Source organism: Sporothrix brasiliensis, assembly GCF_000820605.1.
Source record: "Sporothrix brasiliensis 5110 chromosome Unknown Cont17, whole genome shotgun sequence".
Lineage (NCBI taxonomy): Eukaryota > Fungi > Ascomycota > Sordariomycetes > Ophiostomatales > Ophiostomataceae > Sporothrix > Sporothrix brasiliensis.
Window position 1 is genome coordinate 1005648 of NW_024467136.1, and position 12813 is coordinate 1018460.

The 12813-nt window shown below is 55.8% G+C and overlaps 4 protein-coding genes across 4 annotated transcripts; 3 read left to right on the plus strand and 1 right to left on the minus strand.

Annotated features, from left to right (window-relative positions):
- Positions 1-145: 145 nt before the first annotated feature.
- SPBR_03126 (ribose 5-phosphate isomerase A) lies at positions 146-1026 on the minus strand (the record flags this gene model as incomplete). Its single annotated transcript, XM_040761429.1, has 2 exons — positions 146-579; positions 636-1026. The coding sequence occupies 2 exons, from the start codon at positions 1024-1026 to the stop codon at positions 146-148; spliced, it is 825 nt and encodes a 274-aa protein (XP_040620284.1).
- Positions 1027-2104: 1078 nt separating this feature from the next.
- SPBR_02977 (uncharacterized protein) lies at positions 2105-3199 on the plus strand (the record flags this gene model as incomplete). The annotated part of the gene is made up of 1 exon (XM_040761280.1): positions 2105-3199. The coding sequence occupies one exon, from the start codon at positions 2105-2107 to the stop codon at positions 3197-3199; it is 1095 nt and encodes a 364-aa protein (XP_040620285.1).
- A 2297-nt stretch (positions 3200-5496) lies between these two features.
- On the plus strand, positions 5497-10537 carry SPBR_02182 (sulfite reductase (NADPH) hemoprotein beta-component; the record flags this gene model as incomplete). Its single annotated transcript, XM_040760485.1, has 4 exons — positions 5497-5536; positions 5852-6000; positions 6072-10430; positions 10508-10537. 4 exons carry the CDS (start codon positions 5497-5499, stop codon positions 10535-10537), a joined length of 4578 nt encoding a protein of 1525 aa, XP_040620286.1.
- A 1175-nt stretch (positions 10538-11712) lies between these two features.
- Positions 11713-12812, plus strand: SPBR_02973 (uncharacterized protein; the record flags this gene model as incomplete). Its single annotated transcript, XM_040761276.1, has 3 exons — positions 11713-12011; positions 12102-12268; positions 12664-12812. 3 exons carry the CDS (start codon positions 11713-11715, stop codon positions 12810-12812), a joined length of 615 nt encoding a protein of 204 aa, XP_040620287.1.
- Between the last annotated feature and the right edge of the window lies 1 nt (position 12813).

Below are 12813 nucleotides of genomic sequence, written 5' to 3' on the forward strand. Positions count from 1 at the left end.
CCTTGTTTTCTAATATAACCAATATGGGCCTACCTCTCAATGCTCCAGGTAGACTATGTCTCTGTTCGCTCTCTTGACGTCTAATCCGGCATAACTCACACCCAAAAATTCATTTTCGCGCGATGCATCATACAGGAAGCAGCATTTATGCCTTGCGCACTTGCACACTGCCATCCGCCATGCCAAAGTACGCCGCGATCGGCTTCTGCGCACCGCCAGAAACGGCCTTGGTTTCCAAGCCGTTGAAGCCCGCGAAGAGGCCAGTCTCGACAATGCCGGGGATCTTGATCAGGCGATCGGCCAGGCCGTCGACCGTCCAGACACCACCCTCACCGTCAGCACGGGTCTCGTTGGGGTCCCTGGACAGCTGCAGGGGCTGGAACGGTGCATCGATCAGCCACATGCTGTTGTCCGTCACAACGGGGCCTGCCTTGCGCGGGACACCCTGGCGGATGACGGGCAGCTGTGCACCGATGAGAACAAGCTCGCTCAGCACGCGCTTTGCAGCCAGCGGCAGGACCTCAATGGGGATGCCCTGTTTCCAGGTCGTACCCAGGCGCGGCGACAGTTTGCGGTAGTCTGGTCGTGTTAACTGGGGTCTTCGCTCCACGGAAATACTGTACCATCATACATACCTGCTACGCAGATGAACTTCTTGGAGGCCGTGGCCACAATCTTCTCCTGGAACAGGCAGGCGCCGCCACCCTTGATCAGGTTGAGGTTCTCGTCGACCTCGTCGGCACCGTCGAAACAAACATCCAGGCGGCTGTTGAGCGGGAGCTGCGAGATGGAAGCGAGGCGCAAGTTGGCGTCCTCGATCAGGGCCCGAGACTGGTCGCCCGTCGGGTAGAAGATCATGTCACGGGTGGCGTCAGCACCGAGTGCGGCAATGGCCTCGACGATGTAGACTACGGTCGAGCCGGAGCCAATGCCGATGTGGCGGAAGCTGGGCTCGAGGTGCTCCTTGACGGCCAGGTAGGCGGCCGCCTTCTTGGAGCTCTCTATGAGATCGGCCTGAGAACTCATGGTGGCTGCAGACTGGAGGTTGCCGTAACGGGGGAGGTGGCGTGGAGGGGTTCGGAGTCGTTGCAAAGGACGGAATGACGACACCAAAGTTCTGGTGGTGTGTTTTGACGCGCTAAAATTTTGTTAAATCAAATATTAAATACATATGCGATATTTTTTTTTGCCGTTTTTCAATCCCAAAAGATGAAAATCAATTGCAATTGCAACAAAATGAAATAACCTGCATTATAAAAGCACGACTGCAATATTTTCCCATTTTCTTTTAACGAGCGTCGGAGACTAGACAAAAAAGTCACAACTCACCCGGTGGAACAACAGCTTAGAGTCTCTGCGATGAGGGGTCTTGATAATGCCGCAGAGTGATGTGAAACAGTGTTAAAGGTCGACAATTTGAGGCTGGCGGCTCTTGGTTTCATTGCTGGACGAGGCAAGAGAGATATCTCAAAAAATACAAGATCAAAACATTTGCGAGGACAATACGCTGTTCAATGTTCCTTCTGTTTAGAGGACGAGCATTCATCCACAGGTCAATTCTAGCTGTTGCTACTCTTTTGGTCGCGCTTTCCTGATGCTTGAGCGCGGCTGCAAGTTCGTAAAATCTGGGTCGATGAGTCAGCTTACTTCTTAGTTTAATAACGGTATGGGTACACCAATTTGGTACTTATAGTGTGTGTAATTAGGTACTGGTACCTGGGTCCTTTCTGAACCCCTTTTTCAAGTTTGCTGTTACTAAGGGTATCCATTTTTCCGCCGCAAAGACTGACGTTCTCCAAGACGCTTCGGACCGCGCGGACGAAGTCTCACGACACAATCGCCCATGACGGATTGCCGGCGTCTCGTTCTTTTTCCAGGTACACGGTGACGCGACGAGAAACGACCATGAGACTGCTGTACGCACTGCGCAGCCTACGGCCAAAATTGGCCAGGCCAAGGGTAAGGTTTGGCGCCGGACATTTTGCAATGTAGAAAATCCCCGTTGGAAACCCGGAGGCAGATATACCACCCGCACCTTGTGGACCGCGCCGCTTGCTAACGACACTCTGATGAATAGACCTTTCTTGGCTTTATTCCCATCCAGATGGGCACTGAGATCATCTCGGCCACGCTCTTCTTCAACAAGCTCACCGGCGCATACGGCCTGCTGGCCATCCTGACGGGTTACTCGTTGTCCTTCATCCAGCTTTCAGCATACTTGTACAATGTCGCAATCCTTGTTCTTCTCGCAATCTGCATCCCGCATATCCGCCGCGAAACGCCGTTGCCAAACCTGGTCCTCGCTTGGGCCTACACAATCGATACCCTCATCAATGCGGCGTACACGGCGACATTTGCCCTCCGATGGTACTTTGCATCGAGCTCGGCGGCGGTGGCGGCGGCGGCAACTTCGTCCGCAGCAGCTGTTGCATCAGCAGTGAGCACGTCCGTCCCGGCGACGATGGAGACGGCATCGGCGACCTCCGACGCGATAGTTTCAGCCACAGCATCGGCAACATCAACGGTGGCATCAACAGCGACGGCAGCGTCGATTTTGATCCTGCGTGACGATGCAATGGGGACGGCAACAGGGTCAAGTACGAGGGCCACGGCTATTGAGGCCAGCCCAAGCGCGGTTCCGACCGCGGGCGGCGGCGGGTGGATGGGTGCGCACGAAACGACAGCGAGCTTAGCGCTCATTATTCTCGTGACCGTGGTGCGCTTTTATTTCAGCTTCGTCGTCGTTGCACACACCCGGCAGGCTCTCCAGCGGTACGGCGACCATGTTGCCGAATCGGCCGCGGCCGCCGACGGCGCTCTCGACGACAGCGAAGAATACAGCGGCGTCGAAGAGTCCAAATACCACAACGGGGGAGAGGGAAAGAGCGAGCGCAACAATGACATTGACGAGGAGGAGGCGGGGCTCAAGCCAGGCTCACGGTCTACACGTGGCCGTCGCCACCGTCGGCGCAACAAGCCATCGACATTCCCGCGGCTGCGCCCACAGGCGCCGCTCCCGTCCAGTCCCAGTAGCACGAATCCGTTTGCGGAGGGCTCACCCGCCGGCGAAGGCTGGAAGGGGAAGCTTGGCCGGGCTCTGGTGGGGGTGGGCCGCAACTTCTGGCTCGGACGGCAAAAAGACGACGATTGGACGCGTGACGTCAACTCCCGCTTCCGGTCGTCGGCCACGGCGGTATAGACACTGCTTGTCGGGTCATGATGAGATGTGACGCGATCAACGCGGGGCCGACATGGAACGTACCTCGTTTGTATGTCGCTTTCCCCGATGCGACTAATCTACGTCGCGTCACGGAGGATGGGCCCGCAGAACGGGCTCTGCCCTTCACGCATTTACTTACATTTCTTTTGCACATTGCTCTTCTTGCTATTGGGTAGGGCTACGGTCAGCAATTGTACACAGCGACGGCGTTTGATCTTTTTTATTATCTAGACGGCCTGCAGCATTTTCACTACCACGGTGTATATAATTTTGATGGGCATACACAAATCCCGTTTAACGGATGTATATAGCGTTGGGTCATATTCCATATAAAGACTACTTTGTTTCACGTTGCAGACTGTCGTCTTACAAGTGGAAGTGTACTGTTATTGATTGTGGCTCTCATGAACAAAGCTGAGCTAACATGAGCTGGTAAAGATACCTATGGACATGCGTTCGACATGCCTCGGGGCTCAAAGTGCGGAGTGTCACACCCTACTCACCCCTAGCTTGTGTTACGTCGGCGGCGGCAGTCGGAGCACTCCATCCATGACTCGTCATTAAAAAGAATGACAGTCGGACCCACATCAAACAACTTCATTTCACGTGCGTCAACATTTGCAGGCAGGGAAAGGATGGGTATATATCAATTGATCAAGTCATTTTTATCGTAGATCTATCTATATATCTATATATCCTTTAAAATAACTAAACGAGTACATATCCACATAAGTGTTGGATTCAAAGCAGGCTGCTAAAACGTCAAATTCATCTGATATGTGGCGCGCGAGGTTCGGACGAAATGCCACGAGGCAGCCTCATGTTTATTACCAACTGTACCATCAGCATAGCACGGCGTGTCTAGATGGTGCTGAGTTATACGATAAAAGTTTTGAGGAGACGTCTATGGGAACTGTCCTGATGGTGTAAGTCACTTTGTGTGTTCGCTAAGATGTGCATTTTGCCAAACTTCAGCGCAATTTTGCCAACTGCACAGTGGCTCACTACACAGGGTCTCAGCGCGTTGCTGTCAACATGAAGTCTCACCGTTTCCGGCCATGCATTCCGGCGCCACTTGGACGAGAATTACATTCCCACCGTACGATCGTTCTTGCGTGCTTCTGTCTTTCGCATGTCGAGGACGGCCTTGGATTGTCACTGCGAAACACGCGGGGACTACGCGACGATACTCCGACTACGGCATTCGCTGTTCGGGATTTAAAGCCTGTAATTAGTGTACTGCAAAGCACTGAAGAATCGGACGAGCGTCTTCAGACAGCTTGTCATAAAGTGACGGGGACATATGTCGTATGTCAGTGATTTGCGAGAACGCTCATTGGCCACTTTCCATTTGTCCGCCTGTGGCTACGATGCGCTTGGCGGCACCTTGGGTCTTGAAGTTGAAAAAGGTGCGATCCCGACACGAGCATCTGTAAAGTTGAGAAAGGACCGGCGACGGAAGCTTAAATTGACATTTCCTTTGCTCCGCTGGAATGAAGCTTATTCCTTCCTCGTTCGTGCTCCGTGCGGCACCGTCAACATGTTTACCTCCTGCCAGTTCTGCCAGAGCCGTCGAAGACCAATGCCGGGAGCTCTTGCCCAAATGCGGCACTTTGCACGGTTGGTCCAGCTTTTCTATAGATATCAAAAAAAACCCTAAATCGGTGCTGGGGGACGATTTGCGCCAACCACGCTAGAGCGATCACGCAATCGGCGTACGTCTTTTGAATGGCCGATGGCCGATGAGCCGTCTTGCCGCCGTCGCAAACTGCACCCCAAAAAAATCGTCATGAACTGGAACTGCAATGACACAAGTCTATGGCCGTCACGTTTCCATGACTGGCCGCCTCCACCTCGACAGACTGGCCCACCGTTCTCTCCGTCGAAAGGAATTGCTAGACAGCGACAGCCGTCCCGGACTAGTCTGCCGTGCTTGCTTATTACGGTGCCAGGCTGTCGCAAAGGCAGGAGCGACCGATGGCGGTATTGATCATATGAAAGCAAAGCAATTAAATATTGGTCGATTGCCCAGTTACCCGGGGTACATGCGGCGTTGCATAACTGTTAGCGGCTACGGGGCAAGCTACCATTTTTGACTTTTTTTTTCTCTTTTGTTCGTGGTCTCTTTTATTGATTCTCTTTTTCTCCTCCCGTCTTGTGCCTGACTTCTGTTCCTTCCTTCCCCTCCTCACCATCCTTCCCTCCTTCCTCGACAGCCCGTTCTTCCCCCGTTGCCGTCACCAGGGAAGAAGAGAAGTCACACATCCGCCGCCACGATGGCTTCGTCACATCCAGTGAAGACTGCTGGAGAGGCCGGTAAGTCCTTCGAAAATACGGCGCACTTTATGCCCGGTGTCGGCATCTGCCTACGACTCGGTGATGGAGTTTGGCTACTGCAATTCGCTACTGGCTTTGGGCCGCCTGTCTGTCTCCTGTTTTTTGGAGCTTCTCCATCGTTCTTTCCCTGCGCAGACACCGGCGCTCATATCGACCAAAGAAACATGGAAGGAGCTTCGGCAGTTGTTTTGCTACTCGACAGCTGCCAGAACAGGAAGCCAGCCAAATCGTGTTACCGGAGGCATTTACGAAAATTGTCAACGACCCAGTAAAGTATACTAACAGAAACTTCAGTTGCGCGTATCGCGTACCTTGCCAGCGACGTCGTCGTCTCCGTCCAGCCGTCGCTTGCGGCCGACTCCGAGTTCTCGGCTACCCTCAAGAGCCTAGCGCAAGCGAAGACGGCGAGCATCGTCGCCAACTCAGACGACGGCATCACCGAGGTAAAAACCATTCTTCGTGCACCTTTTGCATAGCATCGACAAACGCAACGCCGAGCTAACACCGCTGCCAGATCCAATCCGTCCGTCACAATGCCGACCCTCTTCTCTCCGTCTTCACACCAATCCGTGCGGGGCGCCTGGTCTCGGTCACCACAAGCTCTGTTATCCTGCTGTCCTCGGTCGCCCGCCTCTACAAGCTGGCCAACTACCCCGTTGTCCTGCACGTCGCCCTGCACCCAGACAACTACCCAGACTACTCTGCTATCACGGCCGTCCGCAATGCCGGCTGGTCGTTCCTCCAGTCCGGCTCGCTCCAGGAGGCCCAGGACATGGCCCTGACCGCCCATGCTCTTGCCGTCCGCTCTGGCAAGGGTGTCATTCACTTCTTCAACCCTGCTGCCGTCGCCGAGGACAAGCCGATTGCCGCCGAGGACCACGACGTTGTCCTGGACGCTCTTCATATCGAGAGCGTCCGCCGCTTCCAGGCTGCCCCCATCCCCGGCCAGAGCGTCTACGCCGACGACGGCCGCATTGCCACCGTGTCTGAATCCGTCGAAGCTGTCGCCCCTGTGCCCGCTTCCGCTGGTCAGCTCACCATTCCCCTGGACGCCAGCACGTCCAAGGCCAACTCGTCTCGCGCATCCGTAAAATCGAGCGAGCAGAGCACGACGAGCTCGCCCCCCGCCACGTCGCCAGCCACCACGATAGAGCCCAGCGTTCCTGCCGTGACCTCGGAAGACATCTACCAGTATGTGTCGTCTGTCTGGAGCAAACTGGAGGCCGCCACTGGCCGCAAGTACAGCGCTTTCGAGTATGCTGGCCCTGCCAACGCCGAGAACATTCTGTTTGTCTTCGGCTCCGACGCTTCTCTGTTCACCAACCGTGACTTTGCCGCCAAGAACAGTACCGGTGTCCTGGTCGCGCGCCTGTACCGGCCTTGGCTGGCCGCCAAGCTGCTGGAGGTCATTCCCAAGTCGGCCAAGAGAATCGCCGTCCTCGAGCCGATCAGCCGCAAGACCACCAAGTGGGGCCCGACCCTGCTGGACGTTCTGACGTCTGTGAAGAGCGGCCCTGTTGGCGTCGAGACCATTGTCGGCTACCACCTCGGCTACCTGACGCCAGAGACCATCGACCAGGCCCTGCGCGGCATCCACCAGAACCTGACTGCGACCAAACCCATCCAGAACCTTGAGGTTGGCGCTCAGGAGGCTCCTGCCGCCGAGGGCTCGGATTACAACCTGGAGAAGCCCAAGGTTGAGACCGCTTATAACAAGATTCTGAACCAGCTGTTCAACGATCGCCTCTACGTGGCCAACGCTCTGGAGTCAGACAATGCCGGTGTGTCCAACACCATTGCCGCCACCCCCGAGTTCGGCTTCGGCTCGCTGCTTGCCCGCAAGGAGCACCGCCAGCGCTTTGTGGCTGACGTCAAGCGTGCTGCCGTGTCTGGCAAGTTCGGCTCGTCTGCGCCCAACTCCCTCCTGGCCCGTTGGTCGTCTGTGGCCGACGATGCCAGGAAGGCCGATGAGGTCGCTGAGGAGATCGAGACCCAGCTCGCTTCCGACAAGTCCGACGCGGCCCGCAGCCTGCTGGAGGCCAAGCAGTTTTTCCGCAAGGAGTCTCTGTGGCTGGTGGGCTCTGACGCCTGGTCCTACGATTTGGGTAACTCCGGCGTGCACCATGTCCTTGCCTCGGGCGAGAACGTCAACGTGCTCATCATCGACTCGACGCCCTACTCGGAGCGTGCAGCGGCCGACGCCAACCGCAGAAAGAAGGATATCGGCCTGTACGCCATGAACTTTGGCAACGCCTACGTTGCCTCCGTCGCTGTCTACAGCTCCTACACGCAGGTCCTGCAGGCCATGGACGAGGCTGACAAGTTCAACGGCCCGTCCATCGTTATGGCGTACCTGCCGTACTTTGGCGAGCACGACTCGCCCCTCACCATCCTGCGCGAGACCAAGACGGCCGTCGACCTCGGCTACTGGCCTCTGTACCGCTGGAACCCCGAGAACGAGGCCAAGGGCGAGCCCAGCTTCTCCCTGGACTCGGAGCGCATAAAGAAGGAGCTCAAGAGCTTCCTTGACCGGGACAACAAGCTCACTCAGCTCATGCAGAAAGAGCCCAAGTTTGCCGCCAGTCTTGCCCAGGACTTTGGCACCGAGGTCCGTGAGCAGCAGAAGAGACGCGCGCGCGACGCCTATAACGTCCTGCTCGAGGGACTGTTCGGCGCTCCTCTGACCATTCTGTACGCCTCGGACAACGGCAATGCCACCAACCTCGCCAAGCGTCTTGGCAACCGTGGCCGCGCGAGAGGCCTGAAAACGGCTGTTATGGCTATGGAGGACTACCCCGTCGAGGACCTGCCGGCAGAGGAGAACATTGTCTTCATTACGTCGACCGCCGGTCAGGGTGAGTTCCCGCAGAACGGTCGTCCCTTCTGGGATGCCGTCAAGGACAACACCGACCTGGACCTGGCCACTGTCAACTTCTCCGTCATGGCCCTTGGTGACAGCCACTACTGGCCCCGCAAGGAGGACCGTGTCTACTACAACAAGCCCGGCAAGGACCTCGATAAACTGCTCGCCAACTTGGGAGGCAAGCGTCTTGCCGACATTGGTCTCGGTGACGACCAGGATCCCGATGGTTTCCAGACCGGCTACCAGGACTGGGAGCCCAAGATCTGGCAGGCGCTCGGCGTGGACAAGGTCGAGGGTCTTCCGGAGGAGCCTCCACCGTTGACGAACGAGGACATGAAGATCCAGTCCAACTACCTGCGTGGTACCATTGTGGAAGGCCTGAACGACACGTCTACGGGTGCCATCAGCGCGTCGGACCAGCAGCTCACCAAGTTCCACGGTACCTACATGCAAGACGACCGCGACATCCGTGACGAGCGTAAGGCCCAGGGTCTCGAGCCCGCCTACTCGTTTATGATTCGGTGCCGTCTGCCGGGTGGTATCTCGACGCCGAAGCAGTGGATCCAAATGGACGACATTGCCAACGAGCTCGGCAACGAGACCATGAAGCTGACGACCCGCCAGACCTTCCAGTTCCACGGCGTCGTCAAGAGCAAGCTCAAGCCGGCCATGCAGGCCATCAACCGCGCCTTGATGACGACACTGGCGGCCTGTGGTGACGTGAACCGTAACGTCATGTGCAGTTCTCTGCCGACGCAGTCGGCCTACCACCGTGAGGTGTTTGCCAGCTCGAAGCTCATCAGCGACCACCTGCTGCCGTCGACGACCGCCTACCACGAGATCTGGCTGACGGATGACGATGGCAAGAAGACCCAGGTGGCGGGTGACACCGTGCAGGACTTTGAACCTCTGTACGGCCCTACGTATCTGCCCCGTAAGTTCAAGATCACCATTGCCATCCCGCCGCACAACGACACCGACGTCTACGCTCACGACATCGGCCTGATCGCCATCAAGGGCGCCGACGGTAAGCTAGCTGGTTACAACCTGCTGGCTGGCGGCGGCATGGGCTCGACGCACAACAACAAGAAGACGTACCCGCAGACCGGTCGTATGTTTGGTTTCGTCGAGACCAAGGACGTGCACATTGCGTGCGAGAAAGTCATGCTTGTGCAGCGCGACTTTGGAGACCGCAAGAACCGCAAGCACGCCCGTCTCAAGTACACCATTGACGACATGGGCGTCGAGACCTTCAAGGGCAAGGTCGAGGAGCTGTGGGGCAAGAAGTTCGGCGCCCCCAAGCCGTTCCACTTCGACTCCAACATTGACACGTTCGGCTGGCTGCGTGACGAGAAGGGCCTCAACCACTTCACGTTCTTCATTGAGAACGGCCGTATTGAGGACACCCCGACGTTCCAGATGAAGACGGGTCTGCGCGAGATTGCCAAGGTCCACAAGGGCGAGTTCCGCCTGACGGGCAACCAGCACCTGATCCTGAGCAACGTCGCCGACGAGGACGTGGACTCGCTCAAGGCGCTCATGAAGAAGTACAAGCTCGACAACGTGCAGTTCTCGGGCCTGCGCCTGAGCTCGTCGGCCTGTGTCGCCTTCCCCACGTGCGGTCTGGCCATGGCCGAGTCCGAGCGCTACCTGCCCGTCCTCATCTCGAAGCTGGAGGACTGCCTCGAGGAGAACGGCCTGCGCCAGGACTCGATTGTCATGCGCATGACCGGCTGCCCCAATGGCTGCGCCCGTCCGTGGCTGGCGGAGGTGGCCTTTGTGGGCAAGGCCTATGGCGCGTACAACATGTACCTGGGCGGCGGCTACCACGGCCAGCGTCTCAACAAGCTGTACCGCCAGAGCATTAAGGAGGACGAGATCCTGGCCATTATGAAGCCCCTGCTGAAGCGGTACGCCCTGGAGCGCGACGACGGCGAGCACTTTGGCGACTTTGTCATTCGCGTCGGCATTATCACCGCCACGCGGGACGGCAAGGACTTCCACGACGATGTGAGTATTCCGAACTAGCTTGCCTAACGTGCTGTTTTGCGATTCAGGTCATTGTGTACTAACATATCCTTTTGCAGATCCCTGAGGACGAGTCCGACGAAGAGTAAAAAGGTGGAAGAATTGCATAAAAAAGCACACACGGATGAAAAAACATTGGCACGACAGACCACATACATATTGTTGGGTTGGCATTTTGTGTCGGCGTTTTGTTTTCTATTAATACTGCGAATCGGGTTTGATAATTATACCACATTTAAAGCCTTTGAACAGATATAAAATGAGTGAGAGACCATAAGAAGCGTATAACTAGATAAAAGTATGTGAATGTGCAGACATTCTCTCCAGACATATCCATTAATTTGTGATATGTAATATTGATGACTTTACATTGTCGAATAATTTATGTTCGTTTTTATTATATAAAATGAGCCTTATTCATCGAATTGAAAGAAGAAGTAAGCTTACCATTTACAACGTCCAGTACGCCCCCGAAATGTCCAGCTCGTGTTCGGCCTATCACTACGTTGTCAAGACGTCGTCGATATTCGCCTCTTTTGTCGGAATTCATTTGTTCACGACAAACCCAGTGGAATTCGCGTGTTATGTCGTATTTTTAGATCTTTTCGTAGATGGGCGTTCTTTTTTGTTGTTCCAAGCTCGAAAAAGTGGAGCCTATCGGGGCGGCTAGGTAGCGCAAGCATGTTGCGGCATCCTTCCCAATTGGGGCGTCTCCCCAGCAACGGCCATCAACATTCTGTTGCGACCCCCCATTCCCGGTCGCACCTGCTCTCAAAACAAGTGAGATCTTGTTTGGTGTCTGTTTCTATAGCTGAACTGGGCATGAACGAGAACACAAGAAGGGCAACAGGACAGCTCCCTCTTTCTTTCCGCATTTACCAGTAGTCTGCTCTTTCCTGCTCGGGCCACTTCTTCTTCACCCACCCTCTTTCCCTTCTCCATAGACACTTTGTTTTGCTTCATTCAATTTACAGTCAGTACTTTTGAGCTTCAAGCTTTTTTGAAGATCTTGACGGGCATTCCGCGAATTATACCGTAGGTTCGCCTCGCGCCCCAAGTACCTTTTGTTGTCGGGCTCTGTCGATCACTACGACTAACCTTTCATTAGCGGAGCGAGCAACATACCAAAGAACCACGAGAGCTGCTCTTACGATTCTCTCTACAACATTAAGAGCACAGAGAACGCACACAGCTCTAAAGTACGATTCCTTCGCGAGAACGATCAATCTATAAAAACAACACAGATCCATCACCGATAAACGCGATGGATCCCGGCACGCCCTCGCGTCCGCCGGACTACTATCTCGGCTATACCGGAGACAGCGATAGTCATGGCGCGCACGATTCTCTGACGGGAGCAGCCACGACGCAATCGCACACAACATCGACAAACCCTGCCGCTGTGCGTCTCCTGACTTCGATGGACGGAGGTGGCACGCTCGACGACGACGCCCTGACGCCTCCTTCTCTGCGCACTTCTGGCGCCCAGTCTCTTCACCGTGGCAGCATCTCAGCAGTGCCGCCTCAGCTCCCCGAGATTCGTCCTCTGGGATCATCGACGTCGTATGTCAGCTCAACAGCTTCTTTCCTTACTTCTCCTGCAGCGCGAGCTGCTGTTGCTGCTTCAAGCACCTCTCCCCTTTCCCTCCCCAGCAAAGTGGCTGCCGCTGTATCTACGCTGGAACAGCGCGAACAACGCAAACGTCGCCAACAGAGAGAGCAATGTGGACGACTTCAAGAGGCGAACGTGCCTCCTTTTGGCGGACATGAGCAGGCAGTGGGCGCACCGCACAAGACTGTCAAGTTTGTTCAGGACCAGTGTTCGTCTCCCACCAGTGTCGAGGCTCTTGGTGCATCTACCTGCCCGTCTCCGTCTCTCCAACGGCGGCCAGTGGCTGCCCTTGGAAGGGGAAGGACACCGACCATTAAGCTGCAACGAAAGATGCCGAACGGGTCCCGCCTAGAGCCTACCAAATCTGTGTCTGTGCCACGTCCCCTTATGCCACAGAGTCGAGGTACAGCAGGCCCTCCTCAGTTGCCTCCTCTCTCTGACGGTTCAACTGCGGGATTGGGTACCCTGTTCGGCAACGTTGACTTGCTTGACAAGGAATCATTCATCCCTCAAAGTATCCTCGATGGCAGAACCAGAACACATACACAACACAATGCTAACGCAGACAGACTTCGCTTCTCAGCTTCACAGGACACCTTCCAGGTCTCCACGAGTCCCAATCGTTCATCCATCGATCCGCCCATCATGATGCCACCACCGCCAGACTCATCGTACTCGCCTTTTCGCGGAGTGCGCGGAGACTTGCCTCGCTCAACTTCGCCTACGCGGCCATGGACGCCGTCACGCCGTAGT